Raw genomic sequence first — 15,652 nt, forward strand, 5'->3', positions numbered from 1 at the left:
ACCCCTCTGCCACCGTATATCTTATATATTTAGCCCTTTAAAAACAACCACAGTCACAAAACAAAGGGCTGTACATCACAAATACTTTTTGTAAACAGCTACATGCATTGAAGAGGCATGATTTCTCTTTAACAGAAAATAAATGTGTGTGTCATCGGCATAACAATGAAAAGAAATGTCATGCTTTCTTAACATTGAGCCCAGGAGAAGTAAATCAATAAAAAACAGCAGTGGTCCTAAAACTCAGCCGTGCGGGACCCCACATGTCAAGAGTGCAACAGAGGATTCAGAACTCGCAACACTTACAGAGAAGGTTCTGTTTGGTAAATATGACTTCAACCAACTCAAAGCAGTACCACAGATGCCCACTTGATGCTGTAGGCGGTTAAATAAGATATTATGGTCCACTGTATCAAATGCTGCAGTTAGATCGAGTACAACTAAAATCACTTGTTCACCTAAATCCATTGCTTCGAGGATGTCATTAAAAACCCTTAATAATGCCAACTCGGTACTATGGAGGGGTTTGAACTCAGACTGAAACTCTTCTAAAATATCATAGTCCTCTAAAAAAAGTGTTTAACTGGGTAAAAACAATCTTCTCCAAGATCTTTGAGAGGAAAGGCAGCTTAGAAATAGGTCTTAAATGGGCTAAAACTGAACCGTGAAAACCAGGTTTCTTTAAATGCGGTGGCGTATTTAAAAACGGGTAGAAACCACACCAGAAGACAGACTGGCCTCAAATATAACAGGCATATGTGCACCTGGGGATAGGTTGATTGGGAACACTATATTGGCCCTAGTGTGTGAATGTGAGTGTAAATGTTGTCTGTCTATCTGTGTTGGCCCTGTGATGAGGTGGCGACTTGCCCGAATGCAGCTGAGATAGGCTCCAGCAGCACCCGTGACCCCGAAAGGGACAAGTGGTAGAAAATAGATGGATTAATAGTCTGAAAGCATATTGTCACAAATGTCCAATGCATTCCAATTATCCTGGGAAGTCAAAATTTCCAAATTCCTAACCAGTTTACACTGGAATTTTAAATATAAATGTTTCTTTAATCTCACACTTAAATAAATGACAAAATTTGATTTGCCTACTGTACACAGCCTCAGTCACTTGCTCATCTAGTCCGAGTCTCCTATGACAAAAGTGGAACATCTAGCTAGCTAGCGCAACATGTCAGTCAACACAGAGGAGAGACCTGGACTGCAAATGAAATGTGCATGTACAAAGCTGTCTCTTTTCGCACCGTGGTTTAAAGAGCGAGATGTAAATATTTCTTCACTATCATGTCAAGCTAATATAAATCCGGGATTACTCATTCCTCCACGACACAATCAACCACCCCTACCTGAACTGAGCAATGTGGAGACGGCCAGTTGAAACAGTGGCTAAACTACAAGGCTAAAGCAACCATGAACAATACATACGCTCACAACACATCGCATCTGCTTGTGTAGTTGTGGACAACATCATTAATGTAATCATGAATGTACAAACAGCAACTTGAGAGGCTTTCGCTCTCGTTTATTATTTTTTATTGGGTGCGCCACATCTGCTCTGACTGCACCAACAAAATAAAGGTTTTAAAAAATGACCTTTAACAAGCATGATGTACGAAAGCATCTTTTGATACTTTAACACAATTATTATGCTTCGACTAAAAATACTTACATTTAAAATCGCCCAAAGATGTATTGCACTGATAAATGTGAGGATTTCTGCATTTTACTAAACATGATTTAAATGGTATTTGACCACAAAAAAACAATCTATGGTGGTAAAAAAGTGTAAACGGTAAAAAAAAGGAATTAAAAACCATTAAAACTGAATTTAGTTTTTTTTATATTGCTATTGTTGCTTAAATGTATTATTATTACTATTATTAAAAATGTTGTGGCTATTGTTGCTTAAATGTATTATTATTATTATAAAAAAATTTTGTGATTTATTTGTTACTCATTCATATACATTTTTTTTAACTATATTTAAATTTGAGTTTTTGTGGTACAATAAATACTCATGTTTTCAAATAAAAAACAATTGTGCTAAAATTCTGGATTAAAATATTAATTAAAATACTGATTATTATTTTTGTCATAATCGTCCAGCTAAACTGAGGCGCTCACAATTTGGCAGCATCACTTTTACCTCTTTTCATAAAGGGGGTCTGTGAAGAGAGCAGGGGTGGGACGTCCCTCCTCTTTGGCGATTAGATACAGCCCGAGAAGATGCCTGTCAAAACCTGGCGACAACATCACAGTTATATTTAATCACTAAGAGAATACTTTCCTCTAAAGCACAGGTCTACAACAGTGGGTCACACCCCCTAGAACAAGGGTCTCAAACTCAATTTATCTGGGGGCCACTGGATGCAAAAACTGGGTGAGGCTGGGCCGCATGAAAAGATTTCTTAAAAAATCTAACATGCACTTTTTAATGAATTCACCTTCTATGAATGGCTTTCCCGCCTTAGCAACATACTTGCCGACCCTCACGATTTTTCCAGGAGACTCCTGAATTTCAGTGCACCTCCCAACAATCTATCGGTGCAACCATTCTCCTGAATTTTTCCCAATTTTCCCCCGGCCGACATTATTAAGGGAAGCCGGACTGCACTGCCTTTAACGTCCTCTACAACAGTGGTTCTCAACCTTTTTTCAGTGATGTACCCCCTGTGAACATTTTTTTTAATTCAAGTACCCCCTAGTCAGAGCAAAGGATTTTTGGTTGAAAAAAATAGATAAAGAAGTAAAATAACTAAATAACTATGTCATCAGTTTCTGATGTATTAAATTGTATAACAGTGCAAAATATTGCTCATTTGTAGTGGTCTATCTTGAAATATTTTGAAAAAAAGATACAAAAACAACAAAAAAACTTGTTGAAGAATAAACAATTGATTAACTTATAAATAAAGATTTCTACACATAGAAGTAATCATCAACTTAAAGTGCCCTCTTTGGGGATTGCAATAGAGATCCATCTGGATTCATGAACTTAACTCTTTAAATTTCTTCACAAGAAAATACATCTTTAACATCAATATTTATTACACCTTGCAGCCCTAACTCTCCCGGGCTACAAAATACAACACCTCAACCGATGCAAGTAGGGAGGGTGGGGGGTTGGTGGTAGCGAGGGTGTATATATTGTAACCCGGAAGAGTTAGGGCTGCATGGGATTCTGGGTAATTGTTCTGTTGTGTTTATGTTGTGTTACGATGCGGATGTTCTCACGAAATGTGTTTGTCATTCTTGTTTGGTGTGGGTTCACAGTCTGGCACATATTTGTAAAAATGTTAAAGTTTTTTTTTACGGCCACCCTTAAGTGTGACGTGTGTAGCTGTTGATCAAATATATCTTGCATTATCACACGTCCATCTTACACGGCCAGATGCAACATACAACTGGGCTTGCACGCTGTCAGTACAGGATATAGAGGCCGCTAAAGGCAGTGCCATTATGGCACTCCCTGAATATTGTTGCTCTGGTAAAAATGGACAGGGGCTTCGAGAGAATTGGTGCCCTGAAATTCATGAATCTACCGGGAAAATAGGCAAGTATGATGCTGTCAAGCGCCATTTATATTGAACTCGCGGGCCGCACCAACATTAAATCGTCATATCAAAGTGCGGGCCGCATGTTTGAGACCCCTGCCCTAGAAGGTCTACAGAGATACTGCAGGGGCGACAAGTAATTTTAAAAAAATATATGTTTACATATTCCCCCCTGATCTAGTTGCCAGCTGACAATTAGCGGGCCTGATAGCGATTACAATGCCAGGTGCTAGCTAGCGATTATAGCGCTAGCAAGGTACTTCAGGGGTGACAAGTAATTTTTCTAAAAATATATGTTTACATATTCCCCCTCCCAGATCGAGTTGGCAGCTGGCAATTAGCGTGCCTGATAGCGATTACAATGCCAGTTGCTAGCTAGCGATTATAGCGCGAGTTACGCACACCAGTGCCAGCTGGCGATTAGTGCACTGGTTGCAGGCTGAGGATTAGTGTGCTAGTTGCCAGCTAGCGATTAGAGTACTAATTCACAGCTGGCGATGAGTGGACCAGTTGCCAGCAGCTGTTTACAGCGCTATTTGCCAGCTTACGATTAGAGCATTGGTTGCCAGTTAGCAGTTAGAGTTTTAATTGCTAGCAAGCTACTAGCAGCACAATACTGTATTTTGAATCTCGTTACCTTGTACCTTAAGAACCAGTTTAATGTAAAATACAATCATAACTCCATAAAAGATATAGAAGAAGGGGGTCCCCGCTCTTTCGCTCCATCAGTTTGGGGGTCCTTGGCCAAGAAAATGTTGAAGACTCATGCTCTAAAGTTCAAAATGCCAAACAAGGAAAATTCTAAACTTGCCTTTGCCCTCTTGGCCCTCCGCCATCAGCTTGTTGTGTTTGCTGAAGGCCTGCAGCATGGCTTTCCTCTTGTCCTGAATCTGAGAGTGTAATGTTGATGGAACAGGTCAAACATACGCTCCACTACGTGCATATACTTACACTGCACGCGGGGTCCACCATGGCTTTACACCACTTGAGCGCCTCGCTGGTGCAGGGCCGCATGGTCTCTGTCCTGCCGTGGTAGAACCTGCGGGTCATTGATGTTTCGTAGCAGCTCGCTGCTCTGAAAAGGGACAGCAGGTAAGTATCAACAAATAACACACGGTACTATTGTTTGAACTCTAATGTACATTTTGTTCATTTTGTAGTAGCTGAGCTGCATGGCCAGTTGAACAAAGGTATCAGGATGTAGGTTCTTCTTTTTGATGGCCGACTTTCCAAATCCTGTGAAGGCGTAACACACAAGCTGGAGGTCCTGCGTCTGTAAAGTCAGAGTAAGCACAGACGCACAGCTGTAAATATGAACGTCAATATCATACCTGTTGACGTCGACATAAGCAAAATACTCCAAATCTTTTCTGTCATGGATAAATAGAAACTAGAAAATTGCTGTTTATTTTGCACACAGACGTTTTTGAGTGCAGGACCGGCGAAGTCAGAGTTGGGAACAGGTGATATGTATGTCTGTGTACCAAAAGTAATGCTCGACCGTCCAGTGGGTTGAGTAAGGACTAGACAGAACAAACTGTTACATGCTAAACACAAAATCTGCAGCTTCTCAATATTTGTATGGATAAATAATCGTTGTGTGGACGTTAGTGGCTGCATGCCATAGAAGTTCGCTGCAGCTTGTTTGATGCAGACAAAACTACTTGGACAAGTTTTTAATACTTTTTGTTTCTTCCGCTTTTTCTTTTTCACACTTACTTTCCCAGCTGAAGTGCAGATTTATGTTCAACTCTGAGCAGCGCACGAAAGCACAATACAACTGTCAAATCAAAACTAATGTTTCTTTCTTTTGTAGAAGAAGCATGAACATGAACAAGCATATGTAATATACGTAATATAAATTTGAGATGTTCTGATCAGGGATTTATGCTGCCAATACCGATACAGACCATCAATGAGTGAGATCAGCTGATTCCAATACCGGAATAAATGACATGTATTAACAGTACATTTTTTTTATGTATTTATGGTTAGTATCAATATCGACAGATAATTTAAAAATACATTCTTATTATGTTTTCACTACATAAAATTGTTTAAAAAAAAGAAAGTCATTAATCCTCAATAACTAAACAAAATCAAACCCTACTATATTTTCCAGACTATAGGCCAGTTTTATTTTCCCAAGCTGTGAACCGTGCGACTTATGGAACAGTGTGGCTAATTTGGGGAATTTTCTTTACTTACGGGCACAAAGCTTTGTATTCAACAAATAATTTTCAAATAACACCAACAGACACTGAAAAGGTGTTATTGTTTGTGCTCTGGCACCATCTTTTGGACGAGTTTGCTCACTGCATGTACTTCCTGTTTCATGCCTTGAACCACAGCGTTTTGCTCCCAAGGATTTGTCATTCATCAATTCATAAACCGTCCTGTGTGTGATGTCTGTAAGAATGTTTTTATGCATACTTAAAAGCGCTACCATAATGAAATCAAAGTTACAATCGTTAGCATTAGCCAATATGCTAACATGTTTAGAAGTGTCTGTTAGTATTATTAACTTACAATGGCATTATTTTTGTATTAATTCAGTTTCGTAAATTCACCAAACCGTCACCGTGGAGTTATTGAGTCTGTTTAGCTAATTGGAAAGCTAGCTTCCGCAGCTAGTGGGTTCAGGACGATATCAAAACACGAATTGGTATGTCAGACTTAGCCCTGTCTTGGTTTAACTCTTATCTTACTGATAGGATGCAGTGTGTCTCCCATAACAATGTGACCTCGGACTACGTTAAGGTAACGTGTGGAGTTCCCCAGGGTTCGGTCCTTGGCCCTGCACTCTTCAGCATCTACATGCTGCCGCTAGGTGACATCATACGCAAATACGGTATTAGTTTCACTGTTATGCTGATGACACCCAACTCTACATGCCCCTAAAGCTGACCAACACGCCGGATTGTAGTCAGCTGGAGGCGTGTCTTAATGAAATTAAACAATGGATGTCCGCTAACTTTTTGCAACTCAACGCCAAAAAAACGGAAATGCTGATTATCGGTCCTGCTAGACACCGAACTCTATTTAATAATACAACTCTAACATTTGACAACCAAACAATTAAACAAGGCGACACGGTAAAGAATCTGGGTATTATCTTCGACCCAACTCTCTCCTTTGAGGCACACATTAAAAGCGTTACTAAAACGGCCTTCTTTCATCTCCGTAACATCGCTAAAATTCGCTCCATTCTGTCCACTAAAGACGCTGAGATCATTATCCATGCGTTTGTTACGTCTCGCCTCGACTACTGTAACGTATTATTTTCGGGTCTCCCCATGTCTAGCATTAAAAGATTACAGTTGGTACAAAATGCGGCTGCTAGACTTTTGAGAAGAACAAGAAAGTTTGATCACATTACGCCTGTACTGGCTCCCCTGCACTGGCTTCCTGTGCACTTAAGATGTGACTTTAAGGTTTTACTACTTACGTATAAAATACTACACGGTCTAGCTCCATCTTATCTTGCCGATTGTATTATACCATATGTCCCGGCAAGAAATCTGCTTTCAAAGGACTCCGGCTTATTAGTGATTCCCAAAGCCCAAAAAAAGTCTGCGGGCTATAGAGCATTTTCCGTTCGGGCTCCAGTACTCTGGAATACCCTCCCGGTAACAGTTCGCGATGCCACCTCAGTAGAAGCATTTAAGTCTCACCTTAAAACTCATTTGTATACTCTAGCCTTTAAATAGACTCCCTTTTTAGACCAGTTGATCTGCCGTTTCTTTTCTTTTTCTTCTATGTCCCACTCTCCCGTGTGGAGGGGGTCCGGTCCGATCCGGTGGCCATGTACTGCTCGCCTGTGTATCGGCTGGGGACATCTCTGCGCTGCTGGTCCGCCTACGCTTGGGATGGTTTCCTGCTGGCTCCGCTGTGAACGGGACTCTCGCTGCTGTGTCTTGGATCCTCTTTGGACTGGACTCTCGCGACTGTGTTGTATCCATTGTGGATTGAACTTTCACAGTATCCTGTTAGATCCGCTCGACATCCATTGCTTTCCTCCTCTCTAAGGTTCTCATAGTCATCATTGTCACCGACGTCCCACTGGGTCATTATTGTCACCAATGTCCCACTGGGTGTGAGTTTTCCTTGCCCTTATGTGGGCCTACCGAGGATGTCGTGGTGGTTTGTGCAGCCCTTTGAGACACTAGTGATTTAGGGCTATATAAGTAAACATTGATTGATTAATTGAAAAGTAAGATCAGCTGTTTTACTGTCGTGTGATAGGCACCATTTGGAAACAATTAAAGTATGTAAATAAACATGTACCTTAAATTTCAGACCAAGAGCCACAATTATTGTCCTACGCTTTGAATCCTGTGGCTTATAAAACGGCGAAGCCAGTTAATGGATTTTTCTTCAAAATCCGCCAAAGCGGATTGACGTTTGCGATGGACATTAAACGGCTTTACGTACATGGCAATGGCGATCACATGCATTTTTATGAAAATGGCCAATATTGATCGGTGGCTGATTGATTTGTGTTCAATGGTTTTCATTAAACTCAAGCAAAGACAGTGGAATTGTGTGTTATTGTTTGTGCTTCGGTGCCATCTTTTGGACGAGTTTAGCCTACTGCAGAGCTTGCAGGTTGAAAATTTACTTCCTGTTTCAATAATTTCAACTGAAAGTAAAGACTAGAAAATACGGAAACCATCTATTACTATTTTAAATCCTTTTTGCTTTCAAAGTCCTCCTGTGTTCAAGGAATGAGTTCCCTAAATTTGTAAACATGAATAAAAAACACACACCAAAAAAAGACTTCAAGACAATGTCTACTTTATCACTGTCGTATTGATCATATGCTAATATTACTCTTGGTTTCCATCCATCCATCCTTTTTCTATTGCTTGTCCCGTTCAGGGTCGCGGGGATACTGGATTCGGGCCGAAGGCGGGATACACCCTGGACAAGTCGCCACCTCATCTCAGGGCCAACTCAGATAGACAGACAACATTTGCACTCACATTCACACACTCGATTCGACACCACCAATTTATGGATTGGTCCAACCTCCTTACATTTCTGGTTGCAACAATGTTTACATATCAACAGTCGGGAGCTCTTATATTATCCTCTCTCCAGACTATTAATATTCTACTTGTTCTTTTTTACTTTCTGCTATAAAATGCTTCCAGCTTCACTTCTTAAACTTTACTAGACACATATTTCTTGATGCATCCTTCTCCTACTTGAACTTGTATTTACATGTTTAACCTCATCCTCCAGTTATAATGATACTTAAGATATTATGACATGCAGCTTTTTTGCTGTATTGGAGACGAACATTATTAACTCAGGGAGTGTCTCCACGTTGTGTATAGATATACATAATCAGCTGCTAGCTTGTCAACCGGGACCTCAAACTCAAAGATAATATTAATAATATTAGCCAGAGGGGATCGACGTTTGCGATGGACTTTAAACGGCTTTACAAACACAGCAATGGCAATCACATAAATTTTTAAGAAAATCGGCCGATAATAATCGGTGGCCGATTGATCAGCACATCACTAATATATCCATCCATTTTCTACCGCTTATTCCCTTTCGGGGTCGCGGGGGGCACTGGCGCCTATCTCAGCTACAATCGGGCGATTAGTATATTATTCATTATTATTCATTACTCAAACGGCACAACAATTTGGCAAATACTGTGATTTCTGGATATAAGCCCGTTACTGTGCTTTATAAAATCTTTATAAAATGTTGTGGCTTAAAGAAGACCGCCCACAAAGCGGCGCATTCCAAAGAGATGGTCAGAAAGCAGCTTGTCGATGATCTGTAAAACATAATCTATACAACATTTTAACCCAAGAAGCACGGAACAAGGAAGTGTTTCACATTTGTTTCAAGGTACTCCTAAAGTGAGAAGTATATGGATTATTCTATAATCACTGTATCGTCCGCTATTCCCATCCCTAACAAACTTCTGATATCACAATATCTCCTTAATTTATTACCGTCTCCTGGTATTGGCGTTTGGCGTAGCTGATGTCACTAAGTGCTTTTTGGTCCAGGGTAAAAAGGAGCTCCTCAGGAAAAGGCATAGCTCGCACGCTGTCTGAGCCCTAAAGGTGATGATGGGGAAAAAGCAGAGAAGTGTTGTGTATTCACATGTATGATTGAAGACAAATAGCGTCTTTACCTTCCACTTGCCCCCTGTAGCTTTGAGTTGCTGGTCAATGTACCAACACATGGACACCAGGACCATGGCATCATACGGTGCATGCTGCAGAAACACTTATTTGGATTCTTCTTGGTCATGTAGACTCCTTTAACATACACTGTTGATAAACACTCACATCACAATTGGATCCAAAAGTACCATCGGCGAACGCAAGGGAGTTGTAGGATTTGTCTCCCCAGCGAATGGTGGGGTCTCCTGTAAGAGCCTCCAGAGTGATCTGCACAGAGAATTCCAATGCATATTAAAAACAAACCGCGTCAAAGGTCATTAAATGTTTTGTCTTGTGTACGTTTGTGTAGTTCTCTGCAGAGGAGTAGGGTTTGCTGTCATCCAGAGATATGATGAAGAGGCTGCTTTGAATTGTCTCCAGGATGTGTTCATTGTGGGGATCAATGCTTATAAGATGCTCTCTGGCCTGTAGGGACAAAAACACAATTGGAAACAATACAGCGTTCTTTCTACAAGTGTAAGTTCTTATTTTTGGCACTTCTGACAGAATACATGTCTTTTTATTAGGAAGGTAAATCCTTGTATGAATTTTGATTCATTAATTACAGTCATATTTCGGGCACTATATTTTTTTCATTGCGTAAATCTAATTTGTAGTCTTCAACATTACTGTTTCTGTATGCAAAGTTGCCTCACGGTCGTCTTATGCTCTCCTAGCAGTATGCAGCACTGAGATCATATGTAGCCACAATGTTAAATGGAGCGGAAAGGATGAATTATATATATATATAAAAAAATGGGGTGTAACAGTCATATTAAACTGAAAGACATGTCAGAAGTGTTTTTAAGGTTGGAAGGATGTCCTGTTTTTAGTATAGACAACTCTTTTTTTTTTTAGCAAAACTAAACAAGCTAAAGATAAACAGCGTCACATTTATACTGTTATTACTTATTTGTACATCAATGTGATATATTACTTATACAACATATTTAAAATTAGACAAATCACATTTAAATGGTGAAGAATGCTTGTTAATTGCCTGTGCGTGTCGTAAAACTGGTCAACAGCTCAATATTTGTTTCATCTGACATCAAATGGACAAAGATACGACCTTGAAAGTTCTGTGGTCAGATGAAACAAAAATTGAGCTGTTTGGCCGCAATAACCAGCAATATGTTTAGAGGCAAAAAGGTGAGGCTTTTAATCCCAGGAACACCAAATCTACAGTCAAGCATGGTGGTGGTAGTATTATACTCTGGGCTTGTTTTGCTGCCAAATGAACTGGTGCTTTACAAAGAGTAAATGGGACAATGAAAAAGGAGGATCACCTCCAAATTCTTCAGGACAACCTAAAATCATCAGCTCAGAGGTTGGGTCTTGGGCACAGTTGGGTGTTCCAACAAGACAATGACCCTAAACACTTGTCAAAAGTGGTAAAGGAATGGCTAAATCAGGCTAGAATTAAGGTTTTAGAATGGCTTTCCCAAAGTCTTGACTTAAACGTGTGGACAATGCTGAAGAAACAAGTCCATGTGAGAAAACCAACAAATTTAGCTGACCTGCACCAATTTTCTCAGGAGGAGTGGTCAAAAATTAAACCAAAAGCTTGCCAGAAGTTTGTGGATGGCCACCAAAAGCGCCTTATTGCAGTGAAACTTGCCATGGAACATGTAACCAAATATTAACATTGCTGTATGTATACTTTTGACCCAGCAGATTTGGTCACATTTTCAGTAGACCCATAATAAATTCATTAAAAAAACAGACTTCATGAATATTTTTTGTGACTAACAAGTAGCTGCTCCAACCAGTCTATCACAAAAAAAATAAGAGTTGTAGAATTATTGGAAACTCTAGACAGGCCTGACATCATATTCTTTGGAAGTGTAGAGCACGACTGTATGTACACATATATTCATGTGATATGAATTTAAATAAAAATCCCTTTTCCCAGCAAATTTTTAGATGATAGATCACAGTAATCCCCCTTTACAGCTGTTAATTGGTTCCGGACATGACTGTGATAAATGAATTTCTGCAAAGTAGGGATCATTAATTTTGAACTTGACACTCTTTTAATCCAATATAGTGATGCTGCTTGATACTGAACAGCATGCTCTAAATACGAACCCTGTTTCCATATGAGTTGGGAAATTGTGTTAGATGTAAATATAAACGGTATACAAGGATTTACTAATAATTTCCAACCCATATTCAGTTGAATATGATACAAAGACAACATATTTGATGTTCAAACTGATAAACTTTTTTTTTTGCGAATAATCATTAACTTTGGAATTTGATGCCAGCAACACGTGACAGAGAAGTTGGGAAAGGTGGGAATAAATACTGATAAAGTTGAGGGATGCTCATCAAACACTTATTTGGAACATCCCACAGGTGTGCAGGCTAATTGGGAACAGGTGGGTGCCATGATTAGGTATAAAAACCTCTTCCCAAAAAATGCTCAGTCTTTCCAAGGAAAGGATGGGGTGAGGTACACCCCTTTGTCCACAACTGCGTGAGCAAATAGTCAAACAGTTTAAGAACAACGTTTCTCAAAGTGCAATTGCAAGAAATTTAGGGATTTCTACATCTACGGTCCATAATATCATCAAAAGGTTCAGAGAATCTGGAGAAATCAATCCACATAAGCGGCATGGCCGGAAACCAACATTGAATGACCGTGACCTTCAATCCCTCAGACGGCACCGTATCAAAAACCGACATCAATCTCTGAAGGATATCACCACATGGGCTCAGGAGCACTTCAGAAAACCACTGACACTAAATACAGTTTGTCGCTACATCTGTAAGTGCAAGTTAAACCTCTACTATGCAAAGCGAAAGCCATTTATCAACAACATTCAGAAATGCCGCCGGCTTCTCTGGGCCCGAGATCATCTAAGATGGACTGACGCAAAGTGGAAAAGTGTTCTGTGGTCTGATGAGTCCACATTTCAAATTGTTTTTGGAAACTGTGGACATTTATGTCCTCAGGACCAAAGAGGAAAAGAACCCTCTGGATTGTTATAGGCGCAAAGTTCAAAAGCCAGCATCTGTGATGGTATGGGGGTGCATTAGTGCCCAAGGCATGGTTAACTTACAGATCTGCGAAGGCACCATTAATGCTGTAAGGTACATACAGGTTTTGGTGCAACATATACTGCCATTCAAGCAACGTTATCATGGACGCCCCTGCTTATTTCATCAAGACAATGCCACACCATGTGTTACAACAGCGTGGCTTCATAGTAAAAGAGTGTGGGTACTAGACTGGCTTGCCTGTAGTCCAGACCTGTCTCACATTGAAAATTTTGAAGCCTAAAATACGACAACAGAGACCCTGGACTGTTACACATCAAGCAAGAATGGGAAAGGATTCCACCTGAAAAGCTTCAAAAATATGTCTCCTCAGTTCCCAGATGTTTATTGAGTGTTAAAAGAAAACGTGATGTAACACAGTGGTGAACATGCTCTTTCCCAACTACTTTGGCATGTGTTGCAGCCATGAAATTCTAAGTGAATTATTATTTACAAAAAAAAAAAAGTTTATGAGTTTGAACATCAAATATCTTGTCTTAGTAGTGCATTCAATTGAATATGGGTTGAAAAGGATTTGCAAATTATTGTATTCCGTTTATATTTACATCTAACACAATTTCCCAATTCATATGGATACGGGGTTTGTAGTTTGGTCTCATATAGTGGCCAATACTGCTGCAGTATTGGTTTGATTTAGTTTATTTAGCAATTTGTTTGCTTAGAAATGCTTAATTTACCGCAAAATGTTGTAGAATATGGTTTCAACAAAAGAATGCAATGTTGCTTCACCTTTGCCCATCGAGTCCTGTCATCTGAGGTAAGAGCGGCTACGCCCTGGCCGTCAGGTCGTCCTTGGCAACGTTCTTTTACATAGCTCAGCTGCCTAAACAGGTGAACCCACATATGAAATGATTAAAGTAAACAAGAAATATTTTTATTTCTTTTCATTCATTACCTGAGGAGTTCTGGCGGTGTGAGGATTTGTCCGTCACAAAGCGCATCAAACGTGAAAATCCGTGCTCGACACATCACAACCAGGTGTGAGGGACAGTTGCCCTCTTGCTCTGTAACACACACAGACAGAAACACAAAGCACAAATTATAGCAACAAGCAAGTTGAGAATGTTGCACATTTTCATACTTACCCGTCTTGAAGTAGCTGTAGAGGCAATCCTTCTTAACTCCAGGTACTTTGCAGGTGCAGAACAGCATTTTGAACTGATCCATATCTAGCGCCATTTTTCCAGCTTTCTGGGGCGCCAGGCTCTCCCTAAAAGCATACACAGCGACCACAAGAAAATTAAGCATGTTATACGGCTCTAATTGAGGCTATAAAGTAGGTGTGCATAAATCCTACTTGTAAATGAGATTCCAGTACTGTAGCGTGTGCCAGACGTTCACGCTGGCCCTCTGCAGTTGTGTTCCTTCTGCAGGGGGCCAGCAGTGCTCCAAATAAGGAGCCGGCCCACCAAAGTTCACTTTAAGCTGCGAGGGGATGCGGACCTCCAGGTATGCGGCGTCTAACCACCACTCCTCCAGCTAAATGATTCAAATCAACATACGATTACAATTGATCAGCGGTTATGCGCTAGGGTTACACAATTTCTCAACATTTTTGGGACTGTAAAAGGTCTCAAGTTAAGAAAATAATAAATATATAAATATATATATATATATAAATATATATATATATATGTATGTATATATATATATATATATATATATATATATATATATATATACATACATACACACACATATGCATATATATATGTATATATATTTTTTTCATATATATATGTATATATATATATATATATACATACATATATACACATGCATACATACATACATATACGTATATACATGTATATACACATATATACACATACATATATATATATATATACATACATATATGTATACATATATATACACACATACACACATATATGTATACATATATATACACACATACACACACATATATATATATATACACTAGGGGTGTAACGGTACGTATATTTGTATTGAACCGTTTCGGTACGGGGGTTTCGGTTCGGCACGCGGGCGTATCGAACGAGTTTGTAAGAATAAGTCTTCACAAGCTGCTCTGCTTTCTGCCTCTTTCTGAGCAGCAAGCATTGTCCCGCCCACACAACCATCTGATTGTTACATACAAAGCCAATCAGCAGCGCGTATTCAGAGCGATGTAACAGCCAATCAGCAGTGCGTATTCAGAGCGATGTAACAGCCAATCAGCAGGGCGTATTCAGAGCGATGTAGTCAATGCTTCAGCAGCGAGCGGATATCCGTTTAGCAGGAAGCAGCGGACAGCGGACTCTCCCCAAATCATAAAAAACACTTCCAAGTCACAACTATTACAAACATCACTATGAGCCAAATGACCTTCAAGAAACTTAAACTGCAGCTTAGCTCGCTCGCAGTTTTGGCTTGAGGTGAAGGCTAATTAGCTTTTAGCGTAACGTTAACTCATTTTGCGGTGTGTGTGTGTGTGTGCGCGTAGGTACGTGCGTGTGTGTGTCCGAGAGTGTGTGCGCGCGTGTGTGTGTGTGTGTGTTAGGGGCAGCAAAGCCCTGTCTGTTATTTCATTGAACTCCATTGTGTGGCTATATTACTATTTTTTCAGCTATAGTTACATGAATCATTAGTAAAGCACGTGCACACATAGGGCCCTATGGGTGCTTGAGCCCCTGCCCTTTTTTGCCTCGTGTTAAAAAGTGCCCTTTGCCTGTATTTTTTTTTTCTTTAAACAACATTAATAAATTCCTGTTAGGGATGTAAAAAAACAAAACAAAACAAAAAAACAGCGGTACAAAAACTCCACGTTTTCTTGTAATACCGGGTTGTTTGAGCCTGCCGCTT

The 15,652-nt window shown here is 39.9% G+C and overlaps 1 protein-coding gene across 10 annotated transcripts in view; it reads right to left on the reverse strand.

Moving 5' to 3' along the window:
* Positions 1-15,652, reverse strand: part of crot (carnitine O-octanoyltransferase) — a 52,330-nt gene that overhangs the window by 13,586 nt on the left and 23,092 nt on the right. For 7 of the 10 annotated variants that reach the window (XM_061915620.1, XM_061915623.1, XM_061915626.1 and 4 more), the window contains 12 exons: positions 14,124-14,305; positions 13,912-14,036; positions 13,722-13,830; positions 13,556-13,649; positions 10,061-10,186; positions 9,887-9,988; positions 9,730-9,813; positions 9,545-9,652; positions 4,706-4,836; positions 4,515-4,638; positions 4,375-4,453; positions 2,156-2,249 (listed from right to left, as the gene is read on the reverse strand). In XM_061915620.1, the coding sequence (XP_061771604.1) occupies positions 2,156-2,249; positions 4,375-4,453; positions 4,515-4,638; positions 4,706-4,836; positions 9,545-9,652; positions 9,730-9,813; positions 9,887-9,988; positions 10,061-10,186; positions 13,556-13,649; positions 13,722-13,830; positions 13,912-14,036; positions 14,124-14,305 (1,358 nt within the window). Of the gene's footprint in view, positions 1-2,155; positions 2,250-4,374; positions 4,454-4,514; positions 4,639-4,705; positions 4,837-9,544; positions 9,653-9,729; positions 9,814-9,886; positions 9,989-10,060; positions 10,187-13,555; positions 13,650-13,720; positions 13,831-13,911; positions 14,037-14,123; positions 14,306-15,652 lie in introns of those variants that run through there. The other 3 variants (XM_061915629.1, XM_061915628.1, XM_061915630.1) reach the window with 2 other exon arrangements.

The sequence above is a fragment of the Nerophis ophidion genome, linkage group LG11 (genome assembly GCF_033978795.1).
Source record: "Nerophis ophidion isolate RoL-2023_Sa linkage group LG11, RoL_Noph_v1.0, whole genome shotgun sequence".
In the NCBI taxonomy this organism is placed as follows: Eukaryota; Metazoa; Chordata; class Actinopteri; order Syngnathiformes; family Syngnathidae; genus Nerophis; species Nerophis ophidion.